Here is an 11754-nt window from a genome sequence, read left to right as displayed (position 1 = left end):
TTAAAAGAGAAAGGAAGGAAGGAAAGAAAGAAAAGAAAGAAAAGAAAAGCAAAGAAAATAAGAAAAAACCTAGCTGTAACCAATCTTATTTAGCAGACTTTCGTGCAGTTTAATGAATTTTCTTGACTCTTTTCTAGATAGCATGGCTCTCACAAGCAGTCCTCAGTCTCCCGCACTAACCAGCTTTGCTCACACTAATCGCAGGCTGAGAAAGTGCTGCAGTTTGACCCCGGGACCAAAAACGTGACATCGCTGCTGCTGGAGGCTAAAGAGCTGGAGGCTCGCGTCATCATCCTCTCTGCCAGGTAAGGTCCGTGGGGCCCTCACTCCTCCAGTTTCCTCACTTCCCCCCTGCAACTCTGCCCAGCACTGGAGTCCGTGCAGATTTGGGGCACGTTGTCATTTTTAGGTAGTATGGGAGAAAATCCACATAAAGTCCCACATCCCGGGGAGGTACTATACACTGCAGTCATGGTCATGGTAGAGGTGCCTGGACGTCAGTGAGGTGTTATCAGTGATGTATCCTGAGCTCCCTGCAAAGGAAGGTGTCTCATTGCCCCATTCTTATAGATGGTGAGTGATAAGGAATGGGCCAGATTTGCTGGGTGCTGTGGGGTTAGACGAAGCTGGAAGAAAGCCTCCCAATGTATGGTGGAGTTACCCATTGCCCAGGAGAACCATCTGTCAGAGCGGATCAGAGGGAGCTGTGCAGGGTTCCCAGGGGTAGAAGATGGGATGAAGGGGTCCATCTGGCACCCAGAGCCACACTGCCATTCCCTTCTTCTCATTGCAGTGAGGATGATGCGGCAACAGTGTACAGATCTGCAGCCATGCTCAATATGACGGGCTCCGGCTACGTGTGGCTGGTGGGGGAACGGGAGATTTCGGGCAATGCCCTGCGCTACGCCCCTGATGGTAGGCACCCACCAGAGGCATCCACCCTGCTGCCGACCAGAAGACTGTCTGGGGCTGGGGCAAGTGGTCCAGGGTCATACCATGCCATGGTGGTCCCAAGCATGTGTTGAATCCCACTGTGCTCTTCTGGGTCTGAATGGGGGTGGCAGCAGCCTGAGAGCCCTGCCATGCCCCAAACCCAGCTGTCAAGTGCTTTGAGGATGACTGTCACCTGAGGAAATGCTTGGGCAGTGGGAGCGTGCATGGAGCATGGAGCACAGATGTCAATGGCTCACCGTGCTACCCCATCACCCTTCGGCAGACACAGTGATGCCAGCCCAGCACTGAAGCTCATGCAGCTCCCCCACTGCCTCTGAAGGGTCCCAAGTCCCACATCAGCGTGCTCACTTGCCCCAAACCCTACATGTGGGAGCAACACCACAACCTAGTGGGGATGATCCGTTCCTCTACTCATTACAGGAGTCATCGGCTTGCAGCTCATCAATGGGAAAAATGAGTCAGCCCACATAAGCGATGCAGTGGCAGTGGTGGCCCAGGCTGTGCACGACTTGTTTGAGAAGGAGAACATCACTGACCCACCACGGGGCTGTGTGGGCAACACCAACATCTGGAAGACGGGGCCCCTTTTCAAGAGGTAACTGGGGAAGGCTGAACGCCGTTTTTTCAAGAGGAAAGAGCTTGAAAAGATGGGACCACAGGCTCACACACAGGCCTTTGGCTTGCCCAAGGGCACCACCACATTGGTGCCTGGCACCATTTCAGTCCATGCCATCCCATGGGCATCTCCTGGGCAATGCTTGGACAACTGGGATAAGCTGGGGGTGATGCCCATGAAAAGAGACATAGGGCCATTGAAGGATGCTTTCCTCATTTCTGGATCTTAATGAAGTGTTTGGGAAAGAGGAGAAACAGGTTTTCTGCCAAATCAGGATAGGGGGATTGATTGTCTGTCAGATCAGATCTCAGTGCTGCAAGCACTGGGTAATTTGACAGTACTAGCAGAGTGTGTGGGCACAAGACCACAAGGCAGGCTGGTCTCTGATGTAGCAAATCCTGGAGCCATGTTTTTGGCAGCAGATCAGGTCACATAGCACAGGATTGGAGCACACATGTTGGATCTCGCTGCCATGGGCAATGAGATGCGCTGCATGTGGTATCCAGAACCTGATCTTTATGCTGCATAGTATTTTTTGCTGCACCTCTGCAGATGATGGAGAGACAAAGGCCTCTTCTGCAGGCTGAATCTGGAAAAAATAGCAATTCCCTCTGCATGAGGTTCCCTGTGTTCCCTGTGCAGGAGGACTGCTCTCTGCAGCATGCAGACTGGCACCTTGTGCCAACAGTGGGGTCCCATGCTGGGGGTTGCTCTCTGCAGTCATGGTGTTATGTAGGATGCTCTTTCTGTATCTCTGGGTTCTGTTAAGCCTGGGACCTGTAGAGTCTGAAACTTATTTTGGAAAGGTTTCCAGCATCTCCTGCAATGATACAAACTTTGGCATGAGCCATTAGATGTTGTTCTCTATGGCACATTGCAAGTGGCCCCATCCATTCTGTCTTTTCCATCTTTCCAGTTTTGGGGGCTGGTCATCCCCTTTGTAGTATATGTGCGTGCATAGGACATTAGTAAGGTGGCTTGGTGTCTGGTGGCAGACAGAAGCAGTAGGAACTGTGATATGGATGCAGCTCCCAGGGTGCCCCAAAGATCTCTGCAGTACAGAAGACTGGGCTAAATCATTCCATAGGAAAATGGAACTGATCTGGTAGAAAAGAGGGGACAGTGACAACAGATGTAGTAGTGTAGCATCTAGGAAACATGACTCAGACTAACCTCATCCATCAGGAACCAACGACCACCAAGCTATGAATGGATCATAGGTATCAAAGATAATGTAAGGTAATGAGCACATGAAAATGTCAGGCAATTGAGAGAAAGACTTCTGGTCCCTTCTTAGATCTACCAATAGTCACAGCAGGTTTTTTAGGTTGGCCCACTGTGTTTCTCTTTGTAGGGTGTTAATGTCCTCCAAGTATTCGGAGGGTGTCACCGGACGGGTAGAATTCAATGAGGACGGGGACAGGAAGTTTGCCAATTACAGCATCATGAACCTGCAGAACCGCAAACTGGTCCAGGTTGGGATTTACAACGGTAGCAATGTACGTACAGGCCTGGACAGGAAGGTGGGTTGAGGTGTGCTGGTGTCAACCCATGGCCTCATGTCTGTCTCTTTCCTCTGGCACTGATCACAGGTCTTGACCAACGACCGGAAGATAATCTGGCCAGGGGGAGAAACCGAGAAACCTCAAGGCTATCAGATGTCGACCAAATTGAAGGTAACAACAAATGGCAGTAGGTGTTGTGACTTAATCCACATCCTGCTGCCCTGGGCAGCCTGGTCTGGTATTAAATGGGGAAGTTGGTGGCCCTGCATGTGGCAGGGGGGTTGGAGATTCATGATGCTTGAGATCCCTTCCAACCCTGGCCATTCTGTGATTCTGTGATTCTGTGCTGCTGCCCCTGCAGCTGCCAGAACCTTCCACTCCAGAGAGGCCGTAGCAGAGACACTTAGCAAAGGTGCTAGAGAGTGTTCAGAGCAGAGCACAGCTTCCTCCTGGAGCACAGCTATAAGTGTGGTGCCCTCTGGTTGAGAAGGAGACAGTTGGAAATGGGAAATGAGAGAGAGCTACAGAGTGGAGGTAGAAGGTGCTTGCTGTTCCTTATGGCATGGAAGTCAGAGGGCACTTGGCACAGGATTGCAGCATATACAGCCAATGCAAGGCTTCAATCTGGAGCCTTTTGCTGCTGAGGCCAGAAGATCAGAAGGAAATACATTCAGAAGGTGACTAAACAAGCTAACAAGGAGTAAGTGGGCTGACAGATGCAGAGCTGGGCTCAGGAAATCTGTGAACAGCCGATGGCCAAAAGCTGGAGATGGCAGAGGGGGAATGTCCCTCCATGCCTGCTCTGCTTGTCTTTCTCTCCATGCTTTTCTCTGGAGCCTCTTTGGTGACTGGGCAAGCTGGTCTTGCCAGTGCTCCTCTTCACTAGTCCTTCTGTCCAGGCAGGGTGAATCACACACTCCTGGCTGTGAGCCTGTACTCCTGCAAAGGTGATGCAGAGGCACTGGGATGCTGCTTTACTAAGAATGTCCTGGGTAGGACTGGAAGACGCACATTTGGTCATGGCAACATGGTAGAGACTAAAGCACAGGCCAGGGCATGAATCCCAGCAGTGCAGTGACTCTCATCAGCCTGCGCTTATGGCAATGGGTGAGAAGGACTTTGAGGACAGGGAAAAATTTCCACATGACGAAGGCTGGCTTGTTTGATCCTCATCTTGGAGAGAAGACAGGTGAATGTCTCCCCATGCCGAAGTCAGGTCCTGCTGCAGGACTGGGGATGGCACTGTGGCACTCTGGCCATGTTTGCCAGGAGAAGGCAGCCCCACTCTCCATCCAGGTGGGGACAGCTCTGGAAGGGGATGGCGGCAACTGGATACTTGTGCTTTCCCCACAGATTGTAACGATTCACCAAGAGCCCTTTGTGTATGTGAAGCCCACACAAGCAGATGGGACGTGCAGGGAGGAATTCACCATCAATGGTGACCCTGTCAAAAAGGTCTTTTGCACAGGGCCCAACGAGACCATCCCAGGTAACTCCATCTGGCAGTGAGCATAGCAGCACCCCCAGCCCACCCGGCACATTTGTGACCCCAGCAGATGACTTTCCTGCTGCCTCGCTTCTGTGTGGTCTCCAAGGCTACTTTGAGGGATTGCAACCCATGTTGCTGTCTCCTGACATGCTCCCATTCCCTCTGCCTCAGTATGGTTTGAAACTAAAGCCACACAGGTAGCTGCTTTCCCTGGGGAGAGCCATGGCTCCTGCATGGGATCCCTGGCAGATGGCTGCTTCCACGTGTCCCCCCCATTTTCTCTTGCCCACAGGCCGGCCCACCGTGGCACTGTGTTGCTACGGCTTCTGCATCGACCTGCTCATCCGCCTGGCTGGTGTGATGAACTTCACCTACGAGGTTCATCTGGTGGCTGATGGTAAATTTGGTACCCAAGAGCGGGTGAGTATAGGCAGCTTGGGGTATCACTTCTTTCACATCATGTGTCAAAACACGGCCAAGCCGTTCTCCGGAGCAGAGCTGGCCAGTGATGGGGCAGGGGCTGATCCTGCACGGGATCTTTGGCAGGTGAACAACAGCAACAAGAAGGAGTGGAATGGGATGATGGGGGAGTTGCTGAGCGGCCAGGCGGATATGATTGTAGCTCCCCTCACCATCAACAATGAGCGGGCACAGTACATCGAGTTCTCCAAGCCCTTCAAATACCAGGGTCTCACCATCCTTGTGAAGAAGGTATGGACTGGGCTGCTTGTAGGAGGGGTGGGGTGGACAGGGTGCAGCCTCGGTGGGTGTCAGCACTGCCTGCCTCTCTCCTTTGTGCTAGGAAATCCCCCGCAGCACCCTGGATTCATTCATGCAGCCCTTCCAGAGTACACTGTGGCTGCTGGTGGGGCTGTCTGTGCATGTGGTGGCAGTGATGCTGTACCTTCTAGATCGATTCAGGTGAGTGCTTCATGGGTCACTCAGGTGAAGGGAAGGTGTCACACAGATGGTCTCTGTATCCTGGAGACAAATGTGATAGGAGCAGCACTAGCATGAGGTAGACATGATTGCAGGCCAGCAGAGGGGACATGAAAGGCTGTGTGAGGGGCATATGGGCTGTGGAGCCAGCCAGGAGTGAAGAGCAGTGTGGGTACAAGTGTGGTCTGCAGGGATGAGTGCTGTAAGGCTGCATCAGAGTGCTTAGGGCATGGAAGAAGGCATGGAGAAACAAGATAAGGGACATCAGAAGAGCTCTTGCTCTTGTTTTCCAGCCCATTTGGACGGTTCAAAGTGAACAGCGAGGAGGAGGAGGAAGATGCCCTGACACTCTCCTCAGCCATGTGGTTCTCCTGGGGAGTCCTGCTGAACTCCGGCATCGGAGAAGGTGCGTTGCAGCAGGCAATGATCTGCTCTGCCCTGAACACTGTCATGGACCACCGGGACCCAAGAGGGACCTGTGCTCCTTTCCACATGCTCTTATCGGTGCCCTGGGAGAGCAGTGAAAAATAGTACAGCTCTTGTCCCCTGAGACTTCCTTGGAGGGGTGCTTGGGTTGCTGGGGGGGTGGCACACTATTGGCATAGCTGCTGTGGACTGTCCTGCCAGCCTTCACCATCAGTGATGGGAAAGGTTCTTCCTGGGCTCCCTTTCCTGGTGTTACTCATCCAGCAGGGTTCAATGCATGTTTTTCTTTGTTTGGGTAACACAAAAGATCTTCACACATCTGTTGGATAGAGCACATCTGTAGATGCCATTCATCTCGTGCGAGATGGTCGACAAGAGCAAGTCAAGCTCTTGTTGTGCCAGTCTGAGCTCTCCTCTCTCTTTCCAGGTGCTCCCCGGAGTTTCTCTGCTCGTATTCTGGGCATGGTGTGGGCTGGCTTTGCTATGATCATTGTGGCTTCCTATACTGCCAACCTGGCTGCCTTCCTGGTGTTGGATCGTCCTGAGGAGAGAATTACAGGCATCAATGACCCCCGGGTAATGATCTCTCGCTTCAATTCCCTTTCCCTGCCCATCTCTAGGCAGAGATGCCGATGTCTCCAGTGTGTACCTCCTGGTTTGGTGGCTGGTAGCACCTAGAGCCCTATTTAATGTGGGTCTGTGCCTGGGTGGGGATGGAAATACACGGGCAGGGATCAGCAGAGAAAAAGCCTGTCCAGAAACAGCACGAGGCCAGCCAAACTGCTGCCAGTTCCTGGAGAGCCTGCACTAACCAACGAGGAAACGATTCATTATGGATGAGTTATAGCTAATGAAATTGTCCCTGCGGTGCAGTCAATACTCTCAGCAGATACCATCATGACTCAAACCCATTTCCTGCTCTGGCAAGGACACAGCCACAGCCTATCAATCCGAGCAGCCAGGAATGCACTCCACAGCAGTGCCAGCCCACTGCATCCCACACCTCACAGCATCTTCTGCCCTCATCATCATCAGCCCCATTTCACTGGGGGGGTTCCTGCATCCTCAGTGCCGTGGAGTCCCTGTCACAGAGCATCCACTGTCCACCACTGTGGCCCCAGAGCATCCCCTGTCCCATCCTGAGCACTGCAGCATCCACTCCCCTATGGCATCTGCAGCTCCACTGAGGTGATCGAGATCTTCCCTGGGAAACAGATTGCTGAATGGGATGAGAAATCAGGAAACACAATTTTGGGGTGTGCCAGTTTGGTTGATGTAGAACAGAAGAAATAGGAGCTCTGCCATTGCCTTTCAGCTGCGCAACCCCTCCGATAAGTTCATTTACGCCACGGTGAAGCAGAGCTCGGTGGACATCTACTTCCGACGGCAGGTGGAGCTGAGCACCATGTACCGGCACATGGAGAAACACAACTATGAGAGCGCAGCCGAAGCCATCCAGGCTGTGCGAGACAAGTGAGTGGCACCTGCACCTTGCTGGGCAGGGGCTGGGGGGAGCAAGCAGGACGCTGATCCTCATGCATAGGTCTTAACTTAGAGCTGGTAGTCCTCTTGCTGCTCCTGCAGTGGCAGCAGACAAGCCAGGCTGCCCACCCTAACGAGTGTCCTCTTTGGTGTTCAGCAAGCTCCACGCCTTCATCTGGGACTCAGCAGTGCTGGAGTTTGAAGCCTCGCAGAAGTGTGACCTGGTGACAACAGGGGAACTTTTCTTCCGCTCCGGCTTTGGGATTGGGATGCGCAAGGACAGCCCATGGAAGCAGAACGTCTCACTGGCCATCCTCAAGTCCGTACAGCTCTCAGCCCCCACACTGCATGTGTGCTAGTATGCAAGTAGCTCCGTGTCAGGCACTGAAACCATCCTGTGGGGCATACTTCTCCCCACATCCCCTGGCTTCATCTCTCCAGGGCTGTTCTTTCTGCTCTGGTCCTGCTAGGCAGAGATGCTTCAGGTCCCCTCCAGAGCTCAAGGCTCTACTATCAGCATTAGTCTGCAGCATGCTGTGCCGCAAGGCACCTGGTCTCATGGATAAAAAGGGATTTCCATGTGTTAGTTTAGAAATGCTACATTCATTGAAGAGAAGTGACTATGGTGATGGGGATGGGAACCAGAGAGTGGAAGGAGGGGAAGATGTAGTGTCTGTTCAGGATCTGTTGATGAAACTACCTGCAGGATTGGGGTGACATAAGGAGACCTGAGACCCCACCTATGGGGGAGTAATACTGAAGGATGGCAGCAGGACGGATGGGATGGGGCTGTGAAGCCTGGAGCCCTTTGGTCCCTTCTGATATAGGAAGGGAAAGCCCAGAGCTTTAGGCATCTTGGGACAGTAGTGGGGCATGGGGATGTGTCAGGAACAGGAGGCAGGAGCATCATGGTGGGATGTGCGCTCCGTCCTGCCTCCATCCCAGAGCTGTGCCCTTGGGCTGTTCCAGACCTCACAGCGGGGATCTTGCTGGGATACAGTCTCACAGAAGGGACCTGTCTCCTTGCACAAAAGCCACATGTGCAAACACATTCACACCCTGTGCACACTCATCATCCATAGGCTTGCCAGCAGGCTGCAGTTATGCACAGGGTCCTAGGGCGGAGGGTGTGCATCCTGGCCTGCATCCCGGCCACCTGCACCAGGTCTCCTGTGACTGTCCCATCTCCTTGTGCTTTCAGGTCCCACGAGAACGGCTTCATGGAGGATTTGGACAAGACTTGGGTGAGGTATCAGGAGTGTGATTCCCGTAGCAATGCCCCAGCAACACTCACCTTTGAAAATATGGCAGGTTTGTTCTGCAAACCTCTTTCTTCCTCTTCGCTGGGTAGCCTGCTTTCACTCAAGACATTCTCCTCTCCTGAGCTCTCCTTCTGGGCCAAAGCTCTGCTTCTTCTGGGTTTGTGCTTTCCTAGCGCTGGGAGGCTGCTGTGGTGGGCTCCCATCCCACCTCATCCAAAACAGCTCTGCGAAGCTTTCTCCACCTTCCCTGGGCAGCCTCCTCAACCCAGTGGCCGCTGTGACTGTCCTTCCCCTCCCCTCTCTGCAGTCTGGCTGAGTTGCAGCTGCTGGGGTGCAATGGGTGCAAAGGGAGGGGAGCAGCACTTGGGATGGGGAAAGAAGGGAGCTGGCTGCAGTGGGGCTGAAGGCTGATGTGATGGTTGATGCCATGTTTTCCTCTCCTTGGGCCTGCTTGGTTCCCCCATGTGGTCTCTCTTCCCCCTGCCAGCACAGTGCAAGGTTAGGAGTGTCCACCTACTGAGGGCACCACTGAGGGTGGGATGGAGCACTTCATTTTATTCCTTGAGACTCAGAATGCTGTGCTGCCTCGCCATCCCCAACTATCCCTACCTCTGAGGGTTGCAGCAAGCTGAGTGCAGCTCAGAGCATGCTCCGTTTCCCAACACACCAAGCAGCAGCACCAAAGCTGGGATTTTCTGCTGCAAACAGACCTGGGAACGAGATCTGCCCCCAGTGCACAGTACAGCCCCCAGCAACACATGCTCATCCACAGCATCACTGCAGCAGCTCCGGTGCCTGACTGCAAGGAGCCCATGCAGACACCCCACACCCACCACCCCATGCCCATCCCCGTGGGTGCCTCTCTGGGACTGGGGAGGTGGGGAGGCTGGGATTGGCAGATGCCACTCGCGCTGAGCGCAATGCAGAGGAAATGAAGTGTCATGGTGCAATTCCCACTGCCCCCTGTAACTTTCCTACTTATTTCAGGTGTGTTTATGCTGGTGGCTGGAGGTATTGTTGCCGGGATATTTTTAATATTCATAGAAATAGCTTACAAAAGGCATAAGGATGCGCGGAGGAAGCAGATGCAGCTGGCGTTTGCGGCCGTTAATGTGTGGAGGAAAAACCTGCAGGTAGGACAAACCGTTTTTAGAGCAAATCTCCAACAGGTGCGTTTTCCATTCCTTCACCAAATCAGTGAATGCAGAGCTGTGGATTAACATGGGGTCCCCTGTCCCATCCCCAGTAACTCCCCTGGGTGTTACTGGGCTGCTGGTGAGCTGCGGGGCCCTGCTTGTCCCCAGGGCCACACACGGCCAACGCCACCTCCCTGGGAGGTATCGTACCCATCTCTGTCCAGGACAGAGACCTGGTCCAAATGCCATGGTTTGCCCTTGGCAGTGCTGGGGACAGTGACCTTGCTCTGCTGGGGACCATGTGTCAGAGCTGCGTTTCTGGCAGCTCCTCATGCAGGATCTCTGATATGCTCCACCACGCTCACCAGCAGAGGAAGGGAGGGTTCACCTGCAACTGCCAAGCATCCCTTCCCTGCAGTCCTGAGCATCCCTTCCCCATGGTCCCAAGCATCCCTGCCCCAAAGCCTTCTAGTATCCCTGCCCTGGGTCCCTGAGCATCTCATCCCCGTGGTCCCATGCTGCCCATCCCTGCAGTCCCATGCTGCCCATCCCTGCAGTCTCATGCTGCCCATGTGCAGAAATGCTCCAGGAATGGAGAGTTCCATCACCTCCTCCTCCCTCCCCACCCTTGGGGCTGTAGTACCCCTGCCGCATCCGAAGCAATTCCAAAAGAGAGGCGGTGTGTGCTCTTATCACTTGGGGACAAGGACATCTGCCCCCAGAATCTCCCATCCCTGTAGCACCCCAGGTGAGAGGAGCCCGGGGCAGCCACATACCTGCTGCTGGCACCGAGCTCTGGGCACGTCCCCGAGCCTCCCCTGCCCTCACCACCAGGACCACCTGGCTGCTCTCCGTGGACCCTCCAGGCTGTATCCCGCTTTGGGGAAGCAAGTCTGCGTTCAGAGCGCCAGGCGTCCTTTGGGTGGTGAAAGGCACACAGCCCCCAACGATGGGTGCCCCACGGAGCAGCGGGGGATGCTCAGGAACGTCATCTTCCCAAAGGCAGCGAGGGGAGCACGAGGCCGGGCTGCTACATCCTGAGAGCTCGCCGGGTTCAGTTCACTGATACGAGTTTCGGAAGAGCCGTTTCTTTTTTTATTATTATTTATTCTTCTTCTTTTTTATTTTTTTCCTTTGCTTCCAAAAAGCAGCAGCAGCGACGGGGTTAAGGCTGCTGGGACAGAGCACACTAGTTGCACTGCCATTTTTCACTTGCCAACCTTCTAGAAAATACTGCACTGGGTCCTTGGGCAGAGTCTGTGGGACTGTGAGAAAAGCATGCTGCCCTGTGGGGATAAACAGCCTCATGGTAAAGAGCCGTTTGACATTGTAAGACTTTTCCACAGGAGGAAACGTCAGAGCACTAGTATCTGGTACATTGCTAGAAGGTAGGCAAGTGGAAAGATTTATTTGTTAAAACAAACAAACAAAAATAATGGTTTTTGGGATCACAGTTTTGCCATGGCTATTTCCTGAGATGCCATGGAAGAAAAAGACATTTCATTCCATTCATCTTGCTTTCCTTTCCGTTTGTGCATGTCCGCAAAAGAGAGAACTGAGAAGGAGGAGCAAATGTATCCCCGAGCATGCTCTACGCACCAGCGGGATACATTTTGGTTACCCCCGTGCGGTAGCAGAGCCAGACCTGGTCACTCCGTCCCCCGTCGGCAAGGTCACACTCATTGGCACGAAAGCAATTGGGGAGGAATCGTTGTCAGCGCCCGCCGCCGAGCGCGGCCGGTCCCCACGGCTCGCTGCCCCCGCACCGTGGCGGCTGGTGCTCCCAGCCTGCGCCAACCAGGTCCGACTCGCTAACTCCAATGGCTACATTTTTCAGTTCTGTTTCTCTTTGAGTTCATCCTGACCCTGATGACATCATAGCGCTAATATGCTTTGCTTCCTCCCTTTCTTTTCCTTTTCTTTTTTCGTTTTTTTTTTCTTTTTT

The 11754-nt window shown here is 53.6% G+C and overlaps 1 protein-coding gene across 3 annotated transcripts in view; it reads left to right on the top strand.

Moving 5' to 3' along the window:
• Positions 1-11754, top strand: part of GRIN1 (glutamate ionotropic receptor NMDA type subunit 1) — a 29049-nt gene that overhangs the window by 9421 nt on the left and 7874 nt on the right. For 2 of the 3 annotated variants that reach the window (XM_010720718.3, XM_010720719.3), the window contains exons 3-18: positions 205-305; positions 794-915; positions 1375-1549; positions 2925-3069; positions 3163-3246; positions 4429-4564; positions 4857-4984; positions 5111-5275; positions 5367-5485; positions 5797-5909; positions 6357-6505; positions 7245-7402; positions 7569-7730; positions 8613-8722; positions 9661-9806; positions 11359-11610. In XM_010720718.3, the coding sequence (XP_010719020.1) occupies positions 205-305; positions 794-915; positions 1375-1549; positions 2925-3069; positions 3163-3246; positions 4429-4564; positions 4857-4984; positions 5111-5275; positions 5367-5485; positions 5797-5909; positions 6357-6505; positions 7245-7402; positions 7569-7730; positions 8613-8722; positions 9661-9806; positions 11359-11610 (2265 nt within the window). Of the gene's footprint in view, positions 1-204; positions 306-793; positions 916-1374; positions 1550-2924; positions 3070-3162; positions 3247-4428; positions 4565-4856; positions 4985-5110; positions 5276-5366; positions 5486-5796; positions 5910-6356; positions 6506-7244; positions 7403-7568; positions 7731-8612; positions 8723-9660; positions 9807-11155; positions 11198-11358; positions 11611-11754 lie in introns of all 3 variants that reach the window. The other variant, XM_010720720.1, reaches the window with a different exon arrangement.

The sequence above is a fragment of the Meleagris gallopavo genome, chromosome 19 (assembly GCF_000146605.3).
Source record: "Meleagris gallopavo isolate NT-WF06-2002-E0010 breed Aviagen turkey brand Nicholas breeding stock chromosome 19, Turkey_5.1, whole genome shotgun sequence".
Classification (NCBI taxonomy): domain Eukaryota; kingdom Metazoa; phylum Chordata; class Aves; order Galliformes; family Phasianidae; genus Meleagris; species Meleagris gallopavo.
The sequence above is the reverse complement of the archived record's forward strand: the minus strand, read 5'-3'. Positions and strand labels throughout refer to the sequence as shown.